At 32.4% G+C, this 17,750-nt stretch overlaps 1 protein-coding gene across 1 annotated transcript; it reads left to right on the top strand.

Annotated features, from left to right (window-relative positions):
* Nucleotides 1–8,143: 8,143 nt before the first annotated feature.
* On the top strand, nucleotides 8,144–17,200 carry LOC129952441 (F-box only protein 39). The gene is made up of 8 exons (XM_056065021.1): nucleotides 8,144–8,392; nucleotides 14,777–14,919; nucleotides 14,987–15,235; nucleotides 15,303–15,423; nucleotides 15,485–15,699; nucleotides 15,753–16,022; nucleotides 16,612–16,776; nucleotides 16,841–17,200. The coding sequence occupies exons 1-8, from the start codon at nucleotides 8,341–8,343 to the stop codon at nucleotides 17,117–17,119; spliced, it is 1,494 nt and encodes a 497-aa protein (XP_055920996.1). The 5' UTR covers nucleotides 8,144–8,340; the 3' UTR covers nucleotides 17,120–17,200.
* The last annotated feature ends 550 nt before the right edge of the window (nucleotides 17,201–17,750 follow it).

The following is a 17,750-nucleotide window of genomic DNA, read 5'->3' as shown; positions in this document are numbered from 1 at the left end:
ATAAAGGAAAGAATTAAAGCTGCTGCGAGGAAGTGGAGTAAAAATGAGCTCCATATAATTGCAATTAGCTGAATTATCTAATTTTAGTTTCAACTTTTTGATCGCACTTTATCTTCAATTTTTATAGTTTAAGCTAAAATACTACAAAAACATAAAAATTCATTTTTGTGTGTAGGTACCTAAAGAATTAATTTTATCAATATATATATATACATATATATATATTTATATATGTAGGCATATCCACAGTATTTTAAACTTTCATGTTACCACACTACGTTGAGCATTAGAAATGAAATTGGCACTTTCTGAGCGAATAGATTTTTATATCATGCCTTATTTCCATTATGTTATCTACTTGTGAATTGAAAAAAAAGGCTTAAATATTGCAAATTTCAAGCGTACCAGATGCAAGTTTATTAAGTTTTTTAAACAAAAAACATTTCAACGGCCTTTGAAACAACTTATCATCATTAAAATACAATAATTTATAATATACACTGATAGAAAAACCTCGAAAGAAAGGTGTGCTACCATTTAAAAAGTAGTACAAAGCAATTATATTAGAGTACCTGCGTTTTTACAAATATTAAAATCTGATCTTTTTCTCTATATAACTTACTCAACGATCGATTCTGGTAGTATTTTAAAGGCTTTAATTATTCTCTATTAATCAATAAATCAATTAAAATTTAATTGGATCATGTGCCTTTATTTAAAAATAAATAATGCCATTTTAAAGTTTAATGTTGAAAACGTGATTGGTATAAAATAAAGGACCCGAATGTGTCGATTCCTCGGAGGATTTAGGCGTATTTTGCATTTAGATCTACACCTTACTTACTTACTTAAGGTGGCGCTACAGTCCAGGGGGGACCTGGGCCTCAACCAACATGCGTCTCCAACCAGTTAGGTCCCTTCCTAGCTGTCTCCAGTTTCGCACTCCAAGTTGGTTGAGGTCTTCACCCACCGGAGTAGGAGTCTTCCTCTACTGCGCCGTTCCTCGGGATTCGATTCGAAGACCTTCCGGGCTGGAGCGTTGATGTCCATTCGCTCTTGCCATCTAAGCCGTTGGATTTTAATTCTGTTAACCAGGTCAGTGTCGCTGCACAGCCGGTACAGATCATCGTTATATCTTCCTTTCCATTCTCCATCTATGCGTACGGGAATAAAAATCACCCGGAGAACTTTTGTCTCGAAGCATTTGAATAGTTCGGCAGCAATGCCGTCAGCCCCAGCAGCTTTGTTTGACTTCAGTTTAAATATAGATATCTTCACTTCGTCGAGGTCGGGTAGGCGGAATTGTTGATCTGCGTCGCCAAGGTTGAGTGGTTCTATCTCCCTTACAGCGGAATTTGGTTCGTCATCACCGTAATATAATTTGGAGAAGTGGTCTTTCCATATTCTCAACATCGACTGCGGTTCTTCTACGATGTTCCTCTGATCGTCCTTACAGGCTTCCGTTCGTGGCTGGTATCCTTGGGAGGTTTTTTTTACCTTTTGATAAAATTTACGAACCTCATTCCTGTTCTGACATCCCTCTATCTCCTCGATCGCGCGCTTCTCATGTTGTCTTTTTTTCCATCTCAGAAGCCAGTGTTACTCTCTCCTCTTCTGCTCGTAGAGCTCACGAGTAGCTCTGGTCCTTCTGTGCAGCGCTGTTTTGTATGCCTGTTGTTTCGCGGGGCTTGCCGGAATTCGTCGTCAAGCCAGGGGTTTCGCTGTGGTGGCCGTGTGAAACCTAGCACTTCAGAGGCGGCATCTCTGATGACCGCAAGGCAATGTTGCCACTGGGTTTCGATGCTTAATGCAGGCAGCATAGAACTCCTTAAGGAGTTATTAGAGACTCGATCGGAAAAGGACATGGCAATCTCTTACGATTGTAGTCGTCTAACGTAGAATCTTCTCACAGTACTTCCTTGTTTTGGCTTGGATCGGGATATCCGTAGCCGTACCTTGGCTACAACGAGGTAGTGGTCCGAGTCAATGTTAGCCACTCGGAATATCCTGTATACTGGAGAAGTGTCGTGCGTGGATCGCAATGTGGCCAATCTGGTTGACGTTTGATTGATCAGGAGATTTCCATATACCCTTGAGATGTGTGAACTGCGTACTAACTATCAGAACGTCTCGCCCCGCAGCGAAATCGATCAGCCTGAATCCGTTGTCGGAGGTGGTGTCGTGCAAGCTGTATGTCCCGATTATGCCACCAAAGATGTCTTCTCTTCCTATGTCTTCTTCTCCTAAGACAATTTTAATGTTATAGTCAGGCCACTGCTCATATGTCTTTTCCAAGAGCTCGAAGAATATGTCTTTGGTGTCTTCATCTTTCTCCTCTGTTGGGGCATGTGCGCATATTAGGCTTATGTTGGCGAATTTAGCCTTGATGCGAATTGTCGTAATGCGCTCGCTCACACTGTTGAAAATCAAGACTTTTTGCCTGAGTCTAGTTCCAATAACAAATCCATACCCAAAGAGACGCTGTCTTTGTTCTCGCCGTAGTATATATCGCAGTCTTTTAGTTTGCAGTCGCCGTAGTATACATCGCAGTCTTTTAGTTTGCGTTTGCCCGGTCCATCCTATCGCACTTCTTGGATGGCGCGGCGGTAATATTTGCCTTGCAGCAGTTTAGGGTTTCCGATAAATTGTTCGGCTGCATGTGGTCTGTTAAGGGACCTAACATATCACCTACAGATTCGAAGTTCGTTGTCCTTATTTCGTTTGTGCGGGTTGTCAACAGTGAATCCGTCCTTATCCGAGGCTTGTTGGTGCTCCGCAACTAAGGTATTTTTTAGGTGGTCAGGAAGTCACCCCGACAGCACAACCCTCAACCTGGAGGGCCAGATCCTTAGTATAAGTCCAAGGACGGGGATCCGGATAAACTGCTCCTTATAGGCCTGGGCTACGAATATGTCAATCAGTACTATAAGATCTACACCTACATATATCCATATAAAGCCCAGCTCACACAAAAACTAAAGCCAGCTGAGCACGCCGACGACGGTGGACGACGATTTTATTCAGCGAAGAAACACATCTTTCATTCGTTGGGTTTGTTAATAAACCAAATTATCGTATTTGCGGTTCTGAGAATGTTCAGTTAATTAAAGAGAGGCCATTACATCCACAAAAAAGTCACTATTTGGTGCGTTCTTTGGTCCGGAGGTGTAATTGGAACTTAATTCTTCAAGACCGAACAAAACATTATTATAATTAATTATATTCCAAAATAGAGCTTTCAATCTTACGCGTTTAAAATGTAAGGTATACAAATTTAGTAGCTTTCATACTTTTTTTTATTAAAAATAATTTCAATTTGTTTTTTTTTTGCCTTAAAATTTTTTAAACAATTAGCCTTTAAGTGTAGTTTTAAAAATGTTATAATTGCTTACAGTAAGTAAGTTATTTGTAGTGGTGATATAGAACAAACAAAATGAAGTCACATAATTTAATTCAACCTATTTATAAAGATTAAAAAAAAAAAACAATTAACAAAGTGAGCATATTTATTTTTGTTTCAAAGAATTTTGAGAAAAGCCATTATTATTTGCAGGATGATGTTTTTAAATATCGGTTTATTCAAAAAACTTATTTAACTTCATATTTTCCTCTGGAGAAAAGTGAAACAAATTTTGGCCAGTTTATATTTCTAAGATTTCTGACAACTTTCTAAATTATATTGACAGAGTAGTAGATTGAAATATAAACGGAATTTTAAATTTTTTCTCACTATGCACTTTGTATAAACATATTATATTTGATTTGTGTTTTATGAAAGTACTATTTATACAAAGCCATGCATTTCTTTCCTTCCATTTTGAATAGTGCGACAGAAAAAACTTAGGAATTCCAATCCAAAAAATCTATTCTCAGAGTTTTGACAGCAAAACTAAGAAATTATATTTAGATATGTACACACATACATATGTATGTACTACAGCATTTAATGCAATTGTCAAAAGAAAAATTCCTAGCGCTGCGCCAACTCGTTGGGAATATAATGGGCGCATTGTGCAAACAATCTTTGAACTTAAATGTCACCTTTCCACCTTTTTCGAAAGCGTAATAGAAAATGAGGAAGATTGGGACAATGAAGCTATAGTTTTATCGAAAGGTCTGATATATTGTTTTAGTGATAAGAAATTTATTGTTCTTTTATATTTTTTCAACGAATTTTTTTCCACAAAGTGACATTTTATTTAAAATTCTTCAATCCAAGTCCAGTGATGTTCAATATTGTCTCAATCAAGTAAATATTTTCAAAAACAGTATTTCTAATTTAATTAAATCAAGAAGTTTCGATTCATTTTGGAAAAAAATTGTTGAAACCGAAAATTTTTCAAATTTTAACAACAGCAGGCGTTCTGAAGTCAACCTTTCCACAAAAGAACAATATAAAGCTCTTTTAACCACAATTGTTCACCAAGTCATTACTGAAATCGATAATCGATTTAGTTCGCTGCCATACTTTGAATTTTTAAGGCTTTCGGATGCAACATTGTATGACTATTTTAAAACCCATTTTCCCAGGGTATTTTGAAATTCCAGTTTTAAAAACTGAACTAAGGGTAATTTTTAATGACGAGAATTTTAGGTCAAAAAGTCTTCAAGAAACATTAAGGTTTTTAATAAATACTGATTTGAATGAAAGTTTCACTGAGTACTTTAAGCTTTGTAAGCTAGTGTTGACTTTTCCCGTGACAACCGCATCTGTAGAGAGATCATTTTCGTGTCTTAAAAGAATAAAACATTTTTTAAGAAATAAATGTGGCCAAGAAAGGTTATCAAATTTAGCTCTCATTTCGATTGAAAAAGGATTGTTAAAAGAAATTCAAGCCAAAGGAACATTTTATGACCAAGTCATAGATCATTTTGCTTTAAAAGAAAGAAGGATTAATTTAATATACAAGACTTAATAACCCTCTAAATTATTTTTATTATTCTATTATACATTACATTAATTTTATTTTTTATTTTTATTTATGTAATTGAATTCAATTAAATTTTCCTTTATTATACGTGCACTTGAAGTGAAATAATCTCGAGTCCAAGAAATATTTAGAGATCAATGATAATTTGCTTATAAAATGAAATTAACATTTATTTTTTTTTTAATAAAACTTTAATTATTTATCTTATTCTATTTTACATTATTTTATATTAACTATTTAATTTTATTTATATTTATGAATTCTGTTCCTTTTTTATGTGCAATTCAAGTCAAAGAAATATTTTGTGATCAATTATAATTTTCTTTAAAAAAGAAATTAGCATTTAATTTTACATTATTAATATATTACTAAATTTTATATTTTATTTTATTTAAATAAATTAATTTAATACAATTTTCTTTTACATTTCTGTAATAAAAAAATATGATCTTGATTAAATGACTTTTAATTTTAAGTTCAACGTTAAGTGCTTCCGCTTCCAAAAAAGTCACGCTTCGTGCCTGGTATGTAGGTATATTTCTGGGAATAGTAAAATGTAAATCTTATATGCACATGTAAATGGGCATGGTCAGGTCATTTTAGCTGTTCTAAACGGACGTTTTGTGAATGGGTGAGCCGTATGCTACACATACTTCTATGTATGTATGTATGTATTGAAAACAAAAAAATAAATGTTTATATGACCACCGTGATGAAATAGTGCTAAATTGTCAGCATAGCAATAATAATTAATATTGAATTTGGTAGTAAGCAGGCTCTATCTTCTATCTCATTTCGGCCCTATGCTAAAATTAACTTTAGTTAGTTTCCTTTTCCTTTTTGGTCAACAAACAGTTTGAGTTTTCTTTAACACTAAAACTTTTTTGAAATTTATAGTGAACTCTGGTTCCCATCTTAACAATCGTTGGATTTGGAAGAACACCAATTATTACTTTAATATGTTATTTTTTGTTTGGATAGAACCTATGCAAAGGTCTTTCGGGTGGTGTCCAAGATTTTAAGAAGAGTTATTCCAATGTTATCATTTGCTTACATGTTTTAATTACGGATACATATTTGAATATTGATGCAAGTCCGCTTCTGGGGAGAGTACGATAACTCAGGGGACAAAGTTTAATGACGGATTTGTATAGAACAGTTAAAAACAAGCATTTTTTATTAAGGGGGGTCTATCTCCCCCCGTTTATATGTGCGTTAAATGGAAAAAAAATAATTGAAAAATGATGGTAATACTTGCAACTAAGTTTTATACATTTTTTTAAAGCCAAAACTTTTGTATATTAGCTTGTTTTTAAATCAAATCAAAACTATGCATAGTTTTTGAAAAAAATTGTTTTAAACTCAAAATTTTTGCAAAAAAAGTTAAAAAATGGTTTAAAGTGTAATTTTTCAAAATTTTCAGACTATCTACTATTTTTTTAGAATTCATTGCTCTAATTTGTTTTTAATCAAAAACTGAAAACTAGATGATTTTATGTCTTCTAGTTCCTGAGAAAATTGAAAATTAGGTACAAAAAAAAATATTTGAATTAAATAACTTTTTCCTTGCTTGGGTATTAACGTAGTCTTATTTTGACAGTAATAATCGAATATGGATTAAGATATACCTAGGGTAAATTTTTCTTAAATCAAGCTTATTTAAATGCAAAAGAAACTTTGCATTCCCCCCATCTTGCAGCCACCGCACCTTTACCCTCAACACCTTGCATCCACTCCACCTTGCACTCACCCCAAATCCTATAGTGTTCCCAAGCAGGGCGTTGCAGGGGGGGCATCATTTCCCCCCATACACATCCCACTGTTGCATGCACCGAAACTCCCACACACATTACTGTTACATACACCCAAACATTATTAACATTAAAATAAAACCACTCAAGCAAAAATAAGAAGAGTTAAATTAAAATAGTTGCTGTGGTTATTTTCAATTTTCTCAAAAACTAAAAGACATAAAATCATCTAGTTTTCAGTTTTTGAATTGATCAAAAACAAATAAAAACAATAAATTTTGAAATAAAAACAATTGTAGATACTCTTGAAGTATTGAACAATTACACTTTAAACCTTTTTTCAACTTTTTGTTAATCAAATTTTGAGTTTAAAATTAAATTTTTCAAAACCTATGCATAGTTTAAAAATTGGCTAATAGAACAAAATGTTGGCTTGTTGTTGTTTAAAACTTAATTATAAGTATAACCGTTATTTTTTTATTGTTTTTTTTTTCATTTTAAATAATAATTTTTTTTAAATTCTTACGAAATCCGTTATAATATCTTGTCGCCTGAGTTATCGTACTCTTGCCCCGTTTATTTTCTTTTTAATAGTAGAATGATCCACAGGGTTTAAATTTTCAATTTTGTCATCTTCAAATTGTTCGTTGCATGGACTATCTTCACCATAAATCATATGTGCAGGGCATTTCTTTACACTTTGAGGAATAATTAAAACACATTTTCATTAAAAGAAGTATTCAAATATTTAAAGACTTAACTAATTGGCTTACACTTTTTTGAGACACATTGACTTTGAAACAGTCATTTTAACTAAAAACTAAAAGAAGGGGTAAACGAAAACTCAAAACAATCTTAATGGATTTAAATAATAATTTTAGCCGCGGAAATAACTGTCGTTTCCATTTAACCATTATTTTCTTCCATTATAATTCAAAAGTAATCATACAATTTACCACTTTTTCATCGCTGAGTCCTTTTAAAATCCAAAAAATTGAGTGTTGACAATATCCTAAAAAATTGATCCATTCATAGGTATGTTTTTATATACTTATAGGTGGAGAATATTCAATTTAAAGAGCATGTTTTTGCCACCAAGTCTGCATTTTATTTTCCGAAATATTATTAAGTTTTTTATGATGTTCTTTGATTCGATGGGAAATCACTAAATTAGCTGAATTTAATTTATTACGTAGCCATCATGCGTTATCAATACTTACATACTTTTTTACATTCTACATGTGTATGGATGATGTACATTTAAAATAATAAACATTTAGGTTTTTAAGCATAAGAACTTTAGGAGAATTGTGTATCTTATGCTCTTTGTTTTTCTTAAACAGCTGACTTGTTCTCTAAGTTTATTTTTAAAGATTCTTTTCAGAGATTACATTTTGGGATAGTTTATTTGTTTTGTTTTTTTTTGTTTCTCAATTTTCCTTTTTCTATTTTAGCAAGAACTTTTAGAATAACGACAGAAGAAAAATACCGTGTGCTTAGATCTGAACACTTTTTCTGGGAAAAGTGCCAGAAGTGAAAAAATATCGCTTGATTTTTGCAATTATTTCCAAACTTTCGAGTGTTTTACATCTTAAAAATTTACATACAAATAAATAAACTTGTTGTCGGAAGTTTTATGCGAAGGGGTATGTTTAAAAATGTCGGAAAAAGTCCAGAGAGGTTGCTGGAAGATCGATCAGAACGAAGAAGGTTGTGTATAGTTGTTTTGCTTAATGTTTTATTTCCAAAAATAATTTCGGCAAATAATGAAATCACATAAATAAGTAATCATTATAAGTTTTATATAACATTATAGTATCAATATAAAGTGAATCGTTATTTTGAAATCATAATTTGTGCATAATACCCGGTGAATTTAAAACTAATACGACATAAAATAAGGCACGAAAAATATTTATTTACTCGTTTATGTGTATAATTGAAATATGTTGAAATTATATAGTGAAAATATGATAGAAATAAATTGCGTATTTTAATACTGTTTTGAAAGAATATGTTGATCATATTTTAAGAAAATTAAATCTTTACCTCTACACAAAACCCAAAAGTTTAAAAAAAAATTTGTGTCAATTCCGTGCGAACATATTCCATTTAGTAGGTATTTGTTTTATTGCATACATTTTACAGGTGTTATTGCTTAAAGTAGTGTCTTTATAACTTGCATCCACCTTATTGACATATCTATGTGGTATTCGAAAAGTCGACTGTTAATTTATTTTACACGATAAAAACAAGTGGTTTTCATTTTTACTCTTTGATCTAGTATTTCGTTATTGTCTCGCCCTTTCCGGTATTATCAATAGCTTTCATCCATTTAAAGATTATAAGACTCTTCTTTGAAAGGTTGTTTTCAGTTTTTTGATGTCATATGATGTATGCTTTTTCAATTAACCCATTTACGATCGCTGTCCTTGTTTGGGGACAGGTTTTAAAATGCTGCTATTTTTTTACAGTTTCCTTTTCCTTTCTTCAAACGTGGTTTTGCATTGCCAAGGAGTGTGTTTTAGTGAAAAGATGTACTTTTTCTTTATTTATAATTTGTTTTGCAAAATAATATTTTATTTATTTCGTGGAATAATCCGATAATTGACCAAAAGGTAAACAATACTTTTGTTATTTACCATTATTTTCGTTTTCGTAGTTTTATTGCAGTAATTGTTTGCAATAGGATGTATTTTGTTGTGGTGTCCTCAAATGGGTCCAATGGGCTAACTAGTAATACAACACGCATAATATTTCCAGATTTTTTTGAGGTAAGTGTAAGTGAGTATCGGCGACTGGAAGAAGCAATTAAAAACATTTTCAATGAAGAAGATAACCTACGAAGTAATAGCCATCCCCCCAAAACCAAGGGTTCTAACGGTCAATGAGGAGGGCGACGAAGACAATGTTATGGAAAATATTCCTCCATCGGATATCCCTGGAAACGTGGAAGTATTTGAGTCCGGAAATAATAATGATGAATTAGATGTTGGGATAGCAGTGATGACGAACCATTGGCGAGGTACAAAAGGTTGGAGGCCTTGGAACCGCGGTGACTCAAATGCGACGGTTCGTACGATGCTATGCCTTCTACCTCAACAACAAACAATGTACAGACCCGAACAGGTTTTTTGAAAAATGAGCTAAAGGATCAAACACCGACCAGTATGTTTGAAAAAATATTTGATACGGAAGTCTTTGACATGATCGTTTTGAACAAGAAGTTATATGCTGCACAGAAAAATAATCACGAATTTCAAATAACTGTGAATGACCTCAAATTGTTTTTTGGCATTCTACTATTGGCTCACTCCCGCGAGAAAGATTATACTGGTCCTTGAATGAAGGCTTACATGTTAACAGTGTGTCAAAAATTATGTCAAAGAACAGATTCATGGATATAAAGAAATACTTACATTTTTGCGACAATGACGCTGCTTCTCGGTCCACCGATAGCCTGTTCAAATCAAAAATACTCCATTTACCAAGATCGGAATCTTTCGTACGTTTCACTCTCCCAAACCCGTTTGTTTACATTGTTGTATTTGTAATTTTGACAATTAGTCCATGAATAGATGTGAGAACAAACAAAAAAAAAAACGATGCCGTGGGCTAGCGGCACTTTGCAAAGCAAAAACAAAATGGGGAGGTTAATATGTTTTTTTCAGGTTTTTCTTTTCACTTTTTTCGATGAAAAAGTCAGTTTTAAGTTTTAATTTTGCAGTCATTTTGTTGATAGCGAACCAATGTACATTTTTGTCTTGAAAAAAACATGTTCAACATCATTTTAATGTAATTAATTCACTAATTTAGAATAATCACTACGAAATTCTTCAAATTTCATAATTAACCTCGAATTATTGTATCAAAGATGCGTTCGAAGAACCATCAAATTAAGGGTGCGAGCGCAATTTATTGAATTCTACTAAATTTTCGTTAATGAACGGCCCAAATATTTATTTTGCAATTAAAATCTGTATTAAATTAATTAATCGAAGTATGTAAATAGTTTTCTCCATAATTTAAGTTTTTCAATTTCATTTTGATTAATAAATATTACATTTAAAAAAAAAACAGTTATAAGCGAAAACATGCATAACATTCGTGTATTTGCTGTCAAACAAAACTATGTAACACATCAAAGGAACATCAATGTTTTAAAAAAAATAATCAAAACGGTTATAACGAACCAGTTTAATGAATGCAGAGCGAATAAAATGCAAATTTTGACATTTATCACAAAATTAAAATGTCAAAAACCGTTCTGAATTTATGCACAACTCATTCAAAAGATCATGTATTCGACTTGAATGTTTATTCTTGACGTATAGAAGATTTGTTTAGTAAATTCCCACAATTTAACGCATAATATAATTTTCATTCGTTCCTTAAAAGTGTTTAATTACCAAAGTTCAAGTATACTTATTATTGTTTGAAGGATATGTTTAGTAAAAATGCTGCTTATAATGAAAAAAATAATAAGAATTGATGAATGAAATTAATTTGAAGTCAATGTCTTCTATTATTCCCGAGACATCGAAAACCGAACATCAATTTTTAACAATTTTCCGTACTTTTTTTGTTGTATATTTTAATTTGTATGAAAAAAACGGATTTTTATTAAAAAAAAATGTGTGTCGAATGTCGAAAACAATATTTTCTGTGAGAATAAATTAGTTTGAAGCCTATTTTTTTAATTTTTCTAAAGATATTTGAGTATAAAAAATATAAATTACAGCACTTAAAAATCATTAAATATGTATTTGGTCAGTTTTATTTTAAATAATATACATTTACAACATTTATTTCGAATGAAATTAAAAAGCTATACAAATCTTCCAATTTAAGACCATGTCAGCACTTCAGATTCTGTTGGTTTGGACTGTTTAGTTTTTGAACGAGGCCATAAAACATTCAAAATAAAGCATTTAGATGTGCCTGCAGACTATAATGAAGCATTTTGATGGGCCGGAACACTAAATGTGAGAATGTGTTTGGTTTTTGCATCATTTCACGCACACTTTCTCACATTTAATGTGTCCTTAGCTTGTAGGCAAACCGAAAAGTCAGTCTGAGATTCCGATCTTGGTAATGGAGTATTTTTGGTTCAAATCACGACCACTTGCTGATTTGCTCATCAAGAAATTACTCCAGTGGAGTGTTTTTCATGAAAATGTATTTATAGATGAATCTATGATAAAATATTGTGGACGACACCCATCGAAGCATTTCATAAGAGGCAAGCCAGTGCGATTCGGTTACAAAAACTGGATGATTGCAAGTTCTGACGGTTATTGTTTTGCTTTAGATATATACTTTGGAAAATCGGTACAGAGCAGTAATAAGCCATTAGGAACACGTATTGTAAAAGGCCTCTTGAGCAAAGTGAATGCTAGTCCGCAACAGGCTATTGTTTTCTTCGACAATTCTTCACCAGCCACGCCTTGCTGCGAGATCTGCGTGATGCTGGCTATCGTGCAACAGGCACTGTGAGGAAAAACAGAACAAAAAGATGCTCACTGCTTTCCATCAAGGACATAAGGAAAAAAACGAGCAGAATTTGCCTACTGGTTCGATACAGCAAATAAAATATTGTTCGTACGATGGCTCGATAACAGTGTTTGTACTATGGGAACAAACTACGACTTTGTTCATCCACTTAGCAGGGTAAAAAGATGGAGCACTACAGAAGGAAGGAAGACAGACGTCGATATCCCTTTTGTGTTTCAAAACTACAATAAAGGAATGGGCAGCGTCGATCAAGCTGATCAGTCAGTTGAAGTACATAGAGCAGCTATGCGTGGTAAAAAGTGGTGGTGGGTCTTTTTACACTTCAGAATTTTAGAAAGAAAGTAGTAAGCTTATAGCATACGTCAAACTAAGATCAGAGGCTCATCATAAGTGCATGTATTAATTGTTAGTAAAGTTAGGGTTTTATTCACCTATATGCTCGATTTGTCAATAGCTAATGCTTGGCGTTTTTTAAATTAAATGAAGGTTTTTCATGTAGCTTTTCCTTCTAAAAACTTCTTGTATCTGTGATATTATTATTGTATAAATGTTATAAGTTTTTCAGTAGTAAGGTAGAAAATACCATTTCTCTGTAAATTGTGCAATCTATTTATACGAAAAAATTTATATAAATTCAGCTACAATAAAGTTTAATATATAATGCTTGGCGTTTACATTTAATGACCGCTGATGAGAAACTAGATCAACTCCAATTTCGGCGCAATATTTCCCGTGTATTAAGGAAACTAGCCTCCGAAATCGATGGAAGACGCCGTAAGCTCTCTTCAGTGGTGCCGAAAATTGTTCAAGATGGACACGGACACTTCTACCAAAAGTTGAGTAATCAGTTGCCATGCATAGTTTGTCAGAAGAAAGCATGGTGGCAATGCAAAAGATGTTTGAAAACATTATACATCGAAAAGGGATGTTTCGAGAAATACCACACTTAAGCCCAGTGGCCCCATTTAAAGACAGAGTTTTTTTACATATATAAATAAAAAAACACCCATTTCTGTTCATGAAATATTTATTTATTTAAAAAAAACAACAATTGAAATCATTTTGTTTATAGTTGTTTTTTGTTGTAAGGACAAATTAAGACATTTTTTTTTGGAGGACTTAATATAATACTCGATCAAGAGAGTTTTGTATGCTGTAAAATATGTTAAAAACGACCTCCACTACGCTATTTAATGACTAAATTCTTAATTATAGCAAATTAATACTATAATTAAACATATAATATACATATATGTGTGTATGTATAAAAACGAAACGAAACCGCTTTAATTACTCCGGTACTCTTGCACAATATGTTGCATATAATAGAATATATTTTTTTTGCATCAATTGAATAAACCCTTATTTTAAATTGTTTAATTGTTGTTTAAATAGATGGTTCTAATAGTAGATACTGCCGCCCTTATGGACATTGAAATTTGGTCCGGCATGGGATAGTAAGACATATTTAAGTTAGGTAGTCCAGTGAAAATGCATGGGTACATAAAGGGATAATATGTCTTCAAACCGATGACAGACCGAAAATCCCTATACATTTTTAATAAAATTTATTTTATCATTCCACATTCTATTCCTCTATCCAATTTTTGACAATGCTCTCCAAGAATACGAAAGCGTTTGTTTGCTTAAAAGTTCATTTGTTAAAGTACAGAAAAATATTCGCATATTTAGAAAATTTTTTTTCAAACATTCCTTTGCAAGTAATTGCAATCATTTTTAATATTTAAAACTTAATTGGTTCCAAATTAGGAAACTGCTCTCATTAGTTTTTTTTTTCTATTCGTGGAAATAATTAATAAAGCTATATATGAAACATCTATCGGCAACAAAGTCAAACTTTTTCTCAAAGGAAAAGACCAATGGACATAGTTATATTTTCAGCTCATATTGAGCCTACATAATTCTAATCTCGTACATAGTAAAGTTTGTTAGTAATAGACAATATAAGGGGCCAGTTATACCTTTCATTGAAATCGACCCGGATAAAATTTTGAACCGACATTTGCCGGTGTTTCCCACACAATTCCCATGAAAGATTTCTGTCAGTAAAAACTTGTCGGTGGATTTCAATCAGGAAATTATTTTCAATAACAAACATTTTTAATTGCTATAAACGACCTGTCAAAAAAATGTGTGCTTATTTAGTTCTAGCGGAGTACGCATTTAAGAACGTTCTTAAATGAGCAGAATAGAATATTAAGTTTTTTGCTAGAAATAGTGTTTATTCATTGCTTGCAGCTGTTAAGCATTATGTTTTGTATAACCGAATTCTGTTTCGAATAATCAGAATCAACAGTGTTTTAGACCTGAGTTCTCTAGTAGAGCACAAGCGAAAGGGTATTAATTTATTTTCTATAGGAACGTTCTTTGTAAAATTGTTACCATAATAGAGCTGAAACTTAAAAGTAATATAAAAAATTCAGTATTAAATAAAGTAATTACTCTTTAGGGGCTCACAAATGCCCATACACAATTTTGTATAAAAGCCACCTTCATTTTGATACCAATTGACGATACAAATTCGTGGTCCGAAAGCCTTATATACGCAATTTTTTTCAGCTTGCTATATTGACGTTGAAGAAAATGATGATGAAGACTGTGATCCAAACAAGGAGTATTCACAATGGAGTATCTTGCCTGACCTTCTTTTGGAGGAAATATTTTCATATTTATCAGTTAAAGAACGATACTATGCTAGTTTGGTAAATATACTAAATATAATGGTAAAAAATAACAAATTAATTGATTATCTTGTTTTTACTTTACAAGGTGTGTCGCCATTGGTACAGCATTTTTCACATGCCACGGGTTTGGACGAATTTTGTTGTCGATGATCAAACCCTTACGCGAACAAAATACAACTATTACTCAGGTTGGCAATATGTTCTCGACCACATGAGGACGCAAAACTTCATGCAGCGCGTGGGTCGTCATATTGGGGGCCTAGTTTTTCGTCCACTGCATAGCTTTAATAACATTTTCCAATTTATGACACTACTTTCGTGGAGCATTGAAAAGGTTTTAATTTTTAATATATTTTTGGAGAACTGGCTTGTCTACCTTCGTTCATATATTTCATTTTAAGAGAAATGAACGTCCCGAATTAACTGGCGTTGGTTTAAGAATTCGAAGTTTAGTCTATGAATTCCCGTGCAACATGTCTCAAACAGATGATCCAGAAGGAATAAAGTTGTTTGGAACTGGAGGTTAAGATTACTTAAAATAAATTTTAATTCCATCTATTCTTATATGAAAAGGTTATTTTAGGTCAACTTCTTAAATGTTTGAAGAATCTTATGACACAACTTACACAGCTAAGAGTTCTGAAGTTAATAGATTTCGTCTTGGAACGATATGAAGCTAATCATCTTCTCGATGAAGTTCTTGACTCATGTTTTTCCCATATGCGTGTTTTGAATCTTGTTAATGTTACAACAACACACTGCCCTATTATGCACGTAGGGCTTTTTGCTAATCTCAGGGTAAGTTGGCATACAAAATTTATGAAAATCCTTATTAAATTGTTCAAAAGTAGGTTCTGACAATGTCACCCCAGAATATCGATGATGACGTGATAAATCTGCTTGCGGATTCAAAACTGGAACATCTTAATATTCTGCAAAATCGATACACTCCAATAGCAGGATCAATCACAGCTTGCGGAGCCAAGGCCTGGCGAGCCCTCAAAAGAGATAATCCATCATTGAAAGTTCACCTTCGTGTGGAATCAGCCTCCGATGGAGAAATTCTACTACAACCAGAAGCTCCTGTTTACAGTATTTTGTATAATGCACCCAAAACAAAGGTATTATAAATATGTACGAAAATAGTGGGTGAATTTGAATAGTGGTATTTTTAAAAACCATTGTTTCATAATTTTAGGCATTATTTATTAATTATGAAGCTGAAGATCGCTGTTTTTTTGTTGTTTGTTTTGATATTGGAAAATTTCAAACATACAAATGTTGTACACACATTTTTATAGAGTAAGGTATGCTGGGCACCACACTCTTTTTACTTTTTTTAAGGACCGTTAGTCTGGTCTGGGCTAAAGAAGAATATAACGGATACAATTTATAAAAAACAAACGGATATCGGCACGGCACTAAAATAATCTGTGCTCAACATTTAAGTGATTCAAATTGTCCAATACCATTGATAGTTTTCGAGGTCTGCAACTCTACAAGAAAAAATTAACTCGGATGTAGCTTCTAATGTCTTTTTTTTTATTAATTTTCGGAAAAAAGGTAACAAAATAAAACAAACAAATTTGCAGCAAAGTATCAGCGCAGCATATAATGTTAAGAATTTTACAAGAAATAAAGAAAGATATTGGTTTTATTTATTAAAAACTCCAGTTCCAAATTAATTCTAAAACTTTGTTGTATTTGAAGATTAAACCTGATTTGTTGATCCGAATGGTTGACCACTATAAAGGAACACTTACCACGTACGGCCACGAACTTCTACCAAAATTTGTAAGCCCAAAATCGTTTGATAATAGAGTTGACAGCCTTATCTTACTTCTTTGCCGTCAATCATATAACCTAGAAACCCTGGTAAGTGCTGTAAACATTTCTGCCTATAACTAAGTTAAATATTTTGTCTTCCTTTTGTTTATAGATAATAAGGGAAAAAATTTCTACATCTACAGTTTTGTTAATAACAAAAACTGCAAAAAACCTTCAAAACTTGTATATTCGAAGATTTGCCGTTATTTTACGCTGTGATTGGCCAAGAAACCCAGATTGGTCTGATGATTTTTACTATTGGTTGCGACGATCATCGAAATCCTATGAAATTGTAGAAAAAGAAGTTTCAGCAATTTTAGGAAAAAGTTGGCGATTTCTGAGTGACAGTGAATTTAAAAAAATAAACCTAAACGATAGAAAAAATCTATGACAAAATGTTAAAAAATAGTTTTATTAGTTGTTAATTGTTTCTTATTTTTGAATTATACTACTTTAATTTTTTTTAAACTAATTCATCTTTATGTATAGTTTTCTTTGTTACTAGATTATCTTTTTAATACCTTTAATTAAATTGAATTTTGGAATACTTATAATCATTTAAGTTCGTAAATTAATCTTCTATAGTCAGCTAGAGCTTCAGTAACTTTTTTGAAAGATACCTTAAATTATAGGTTCTTCAAATCCATTCCGCCCAAGTCCGTGCAAGTTTGTAACATAATTCCTTTTAATTTATTTATTTGGATATCTCACTTGAAAAAGTTTTAAAGTATGATAATCAGAAATGTGTGCTTCTGCTTGATGCTATTTACGTAGATAATGGTCGCGTTCGGGGATCAATCCAGTTCTATCCGGTTAGGTTCGTGTTCCTGTTATCGCATGGGAAAAAAGAGGCAGGGAGGCGACCCACACTGATAAATTCCCATTAGTACCTGTTTGTTGTATTGTCTAAAACTTTAACAAATTATTAATAACAATATTTTGTGTGAGATAAAAAATAAAGTCAAAATATTTCTCTGTTCTCATGATACTTGAGTCGAAAACCATTTCTTATCAGGTTTTTG

Source organism: Eupeodes corollae, chromosome 3, assembly GCF_945859685.1.
Source record: "Eupeodes corollae chromosome 3, idEupCoro1.1, whole genome shotgun sequence".
NCBI lineage: Eukaryota > Metazoa > Arthropoda > Insecta > Diptera > Syrphidae > Eupeodes > Eupeodes corollae.
The sequence above is the reverse complement of the archived record's forward strand: the minus strand, read 5'-3'. Positions and strand labels throughout refer to the sequence as shown.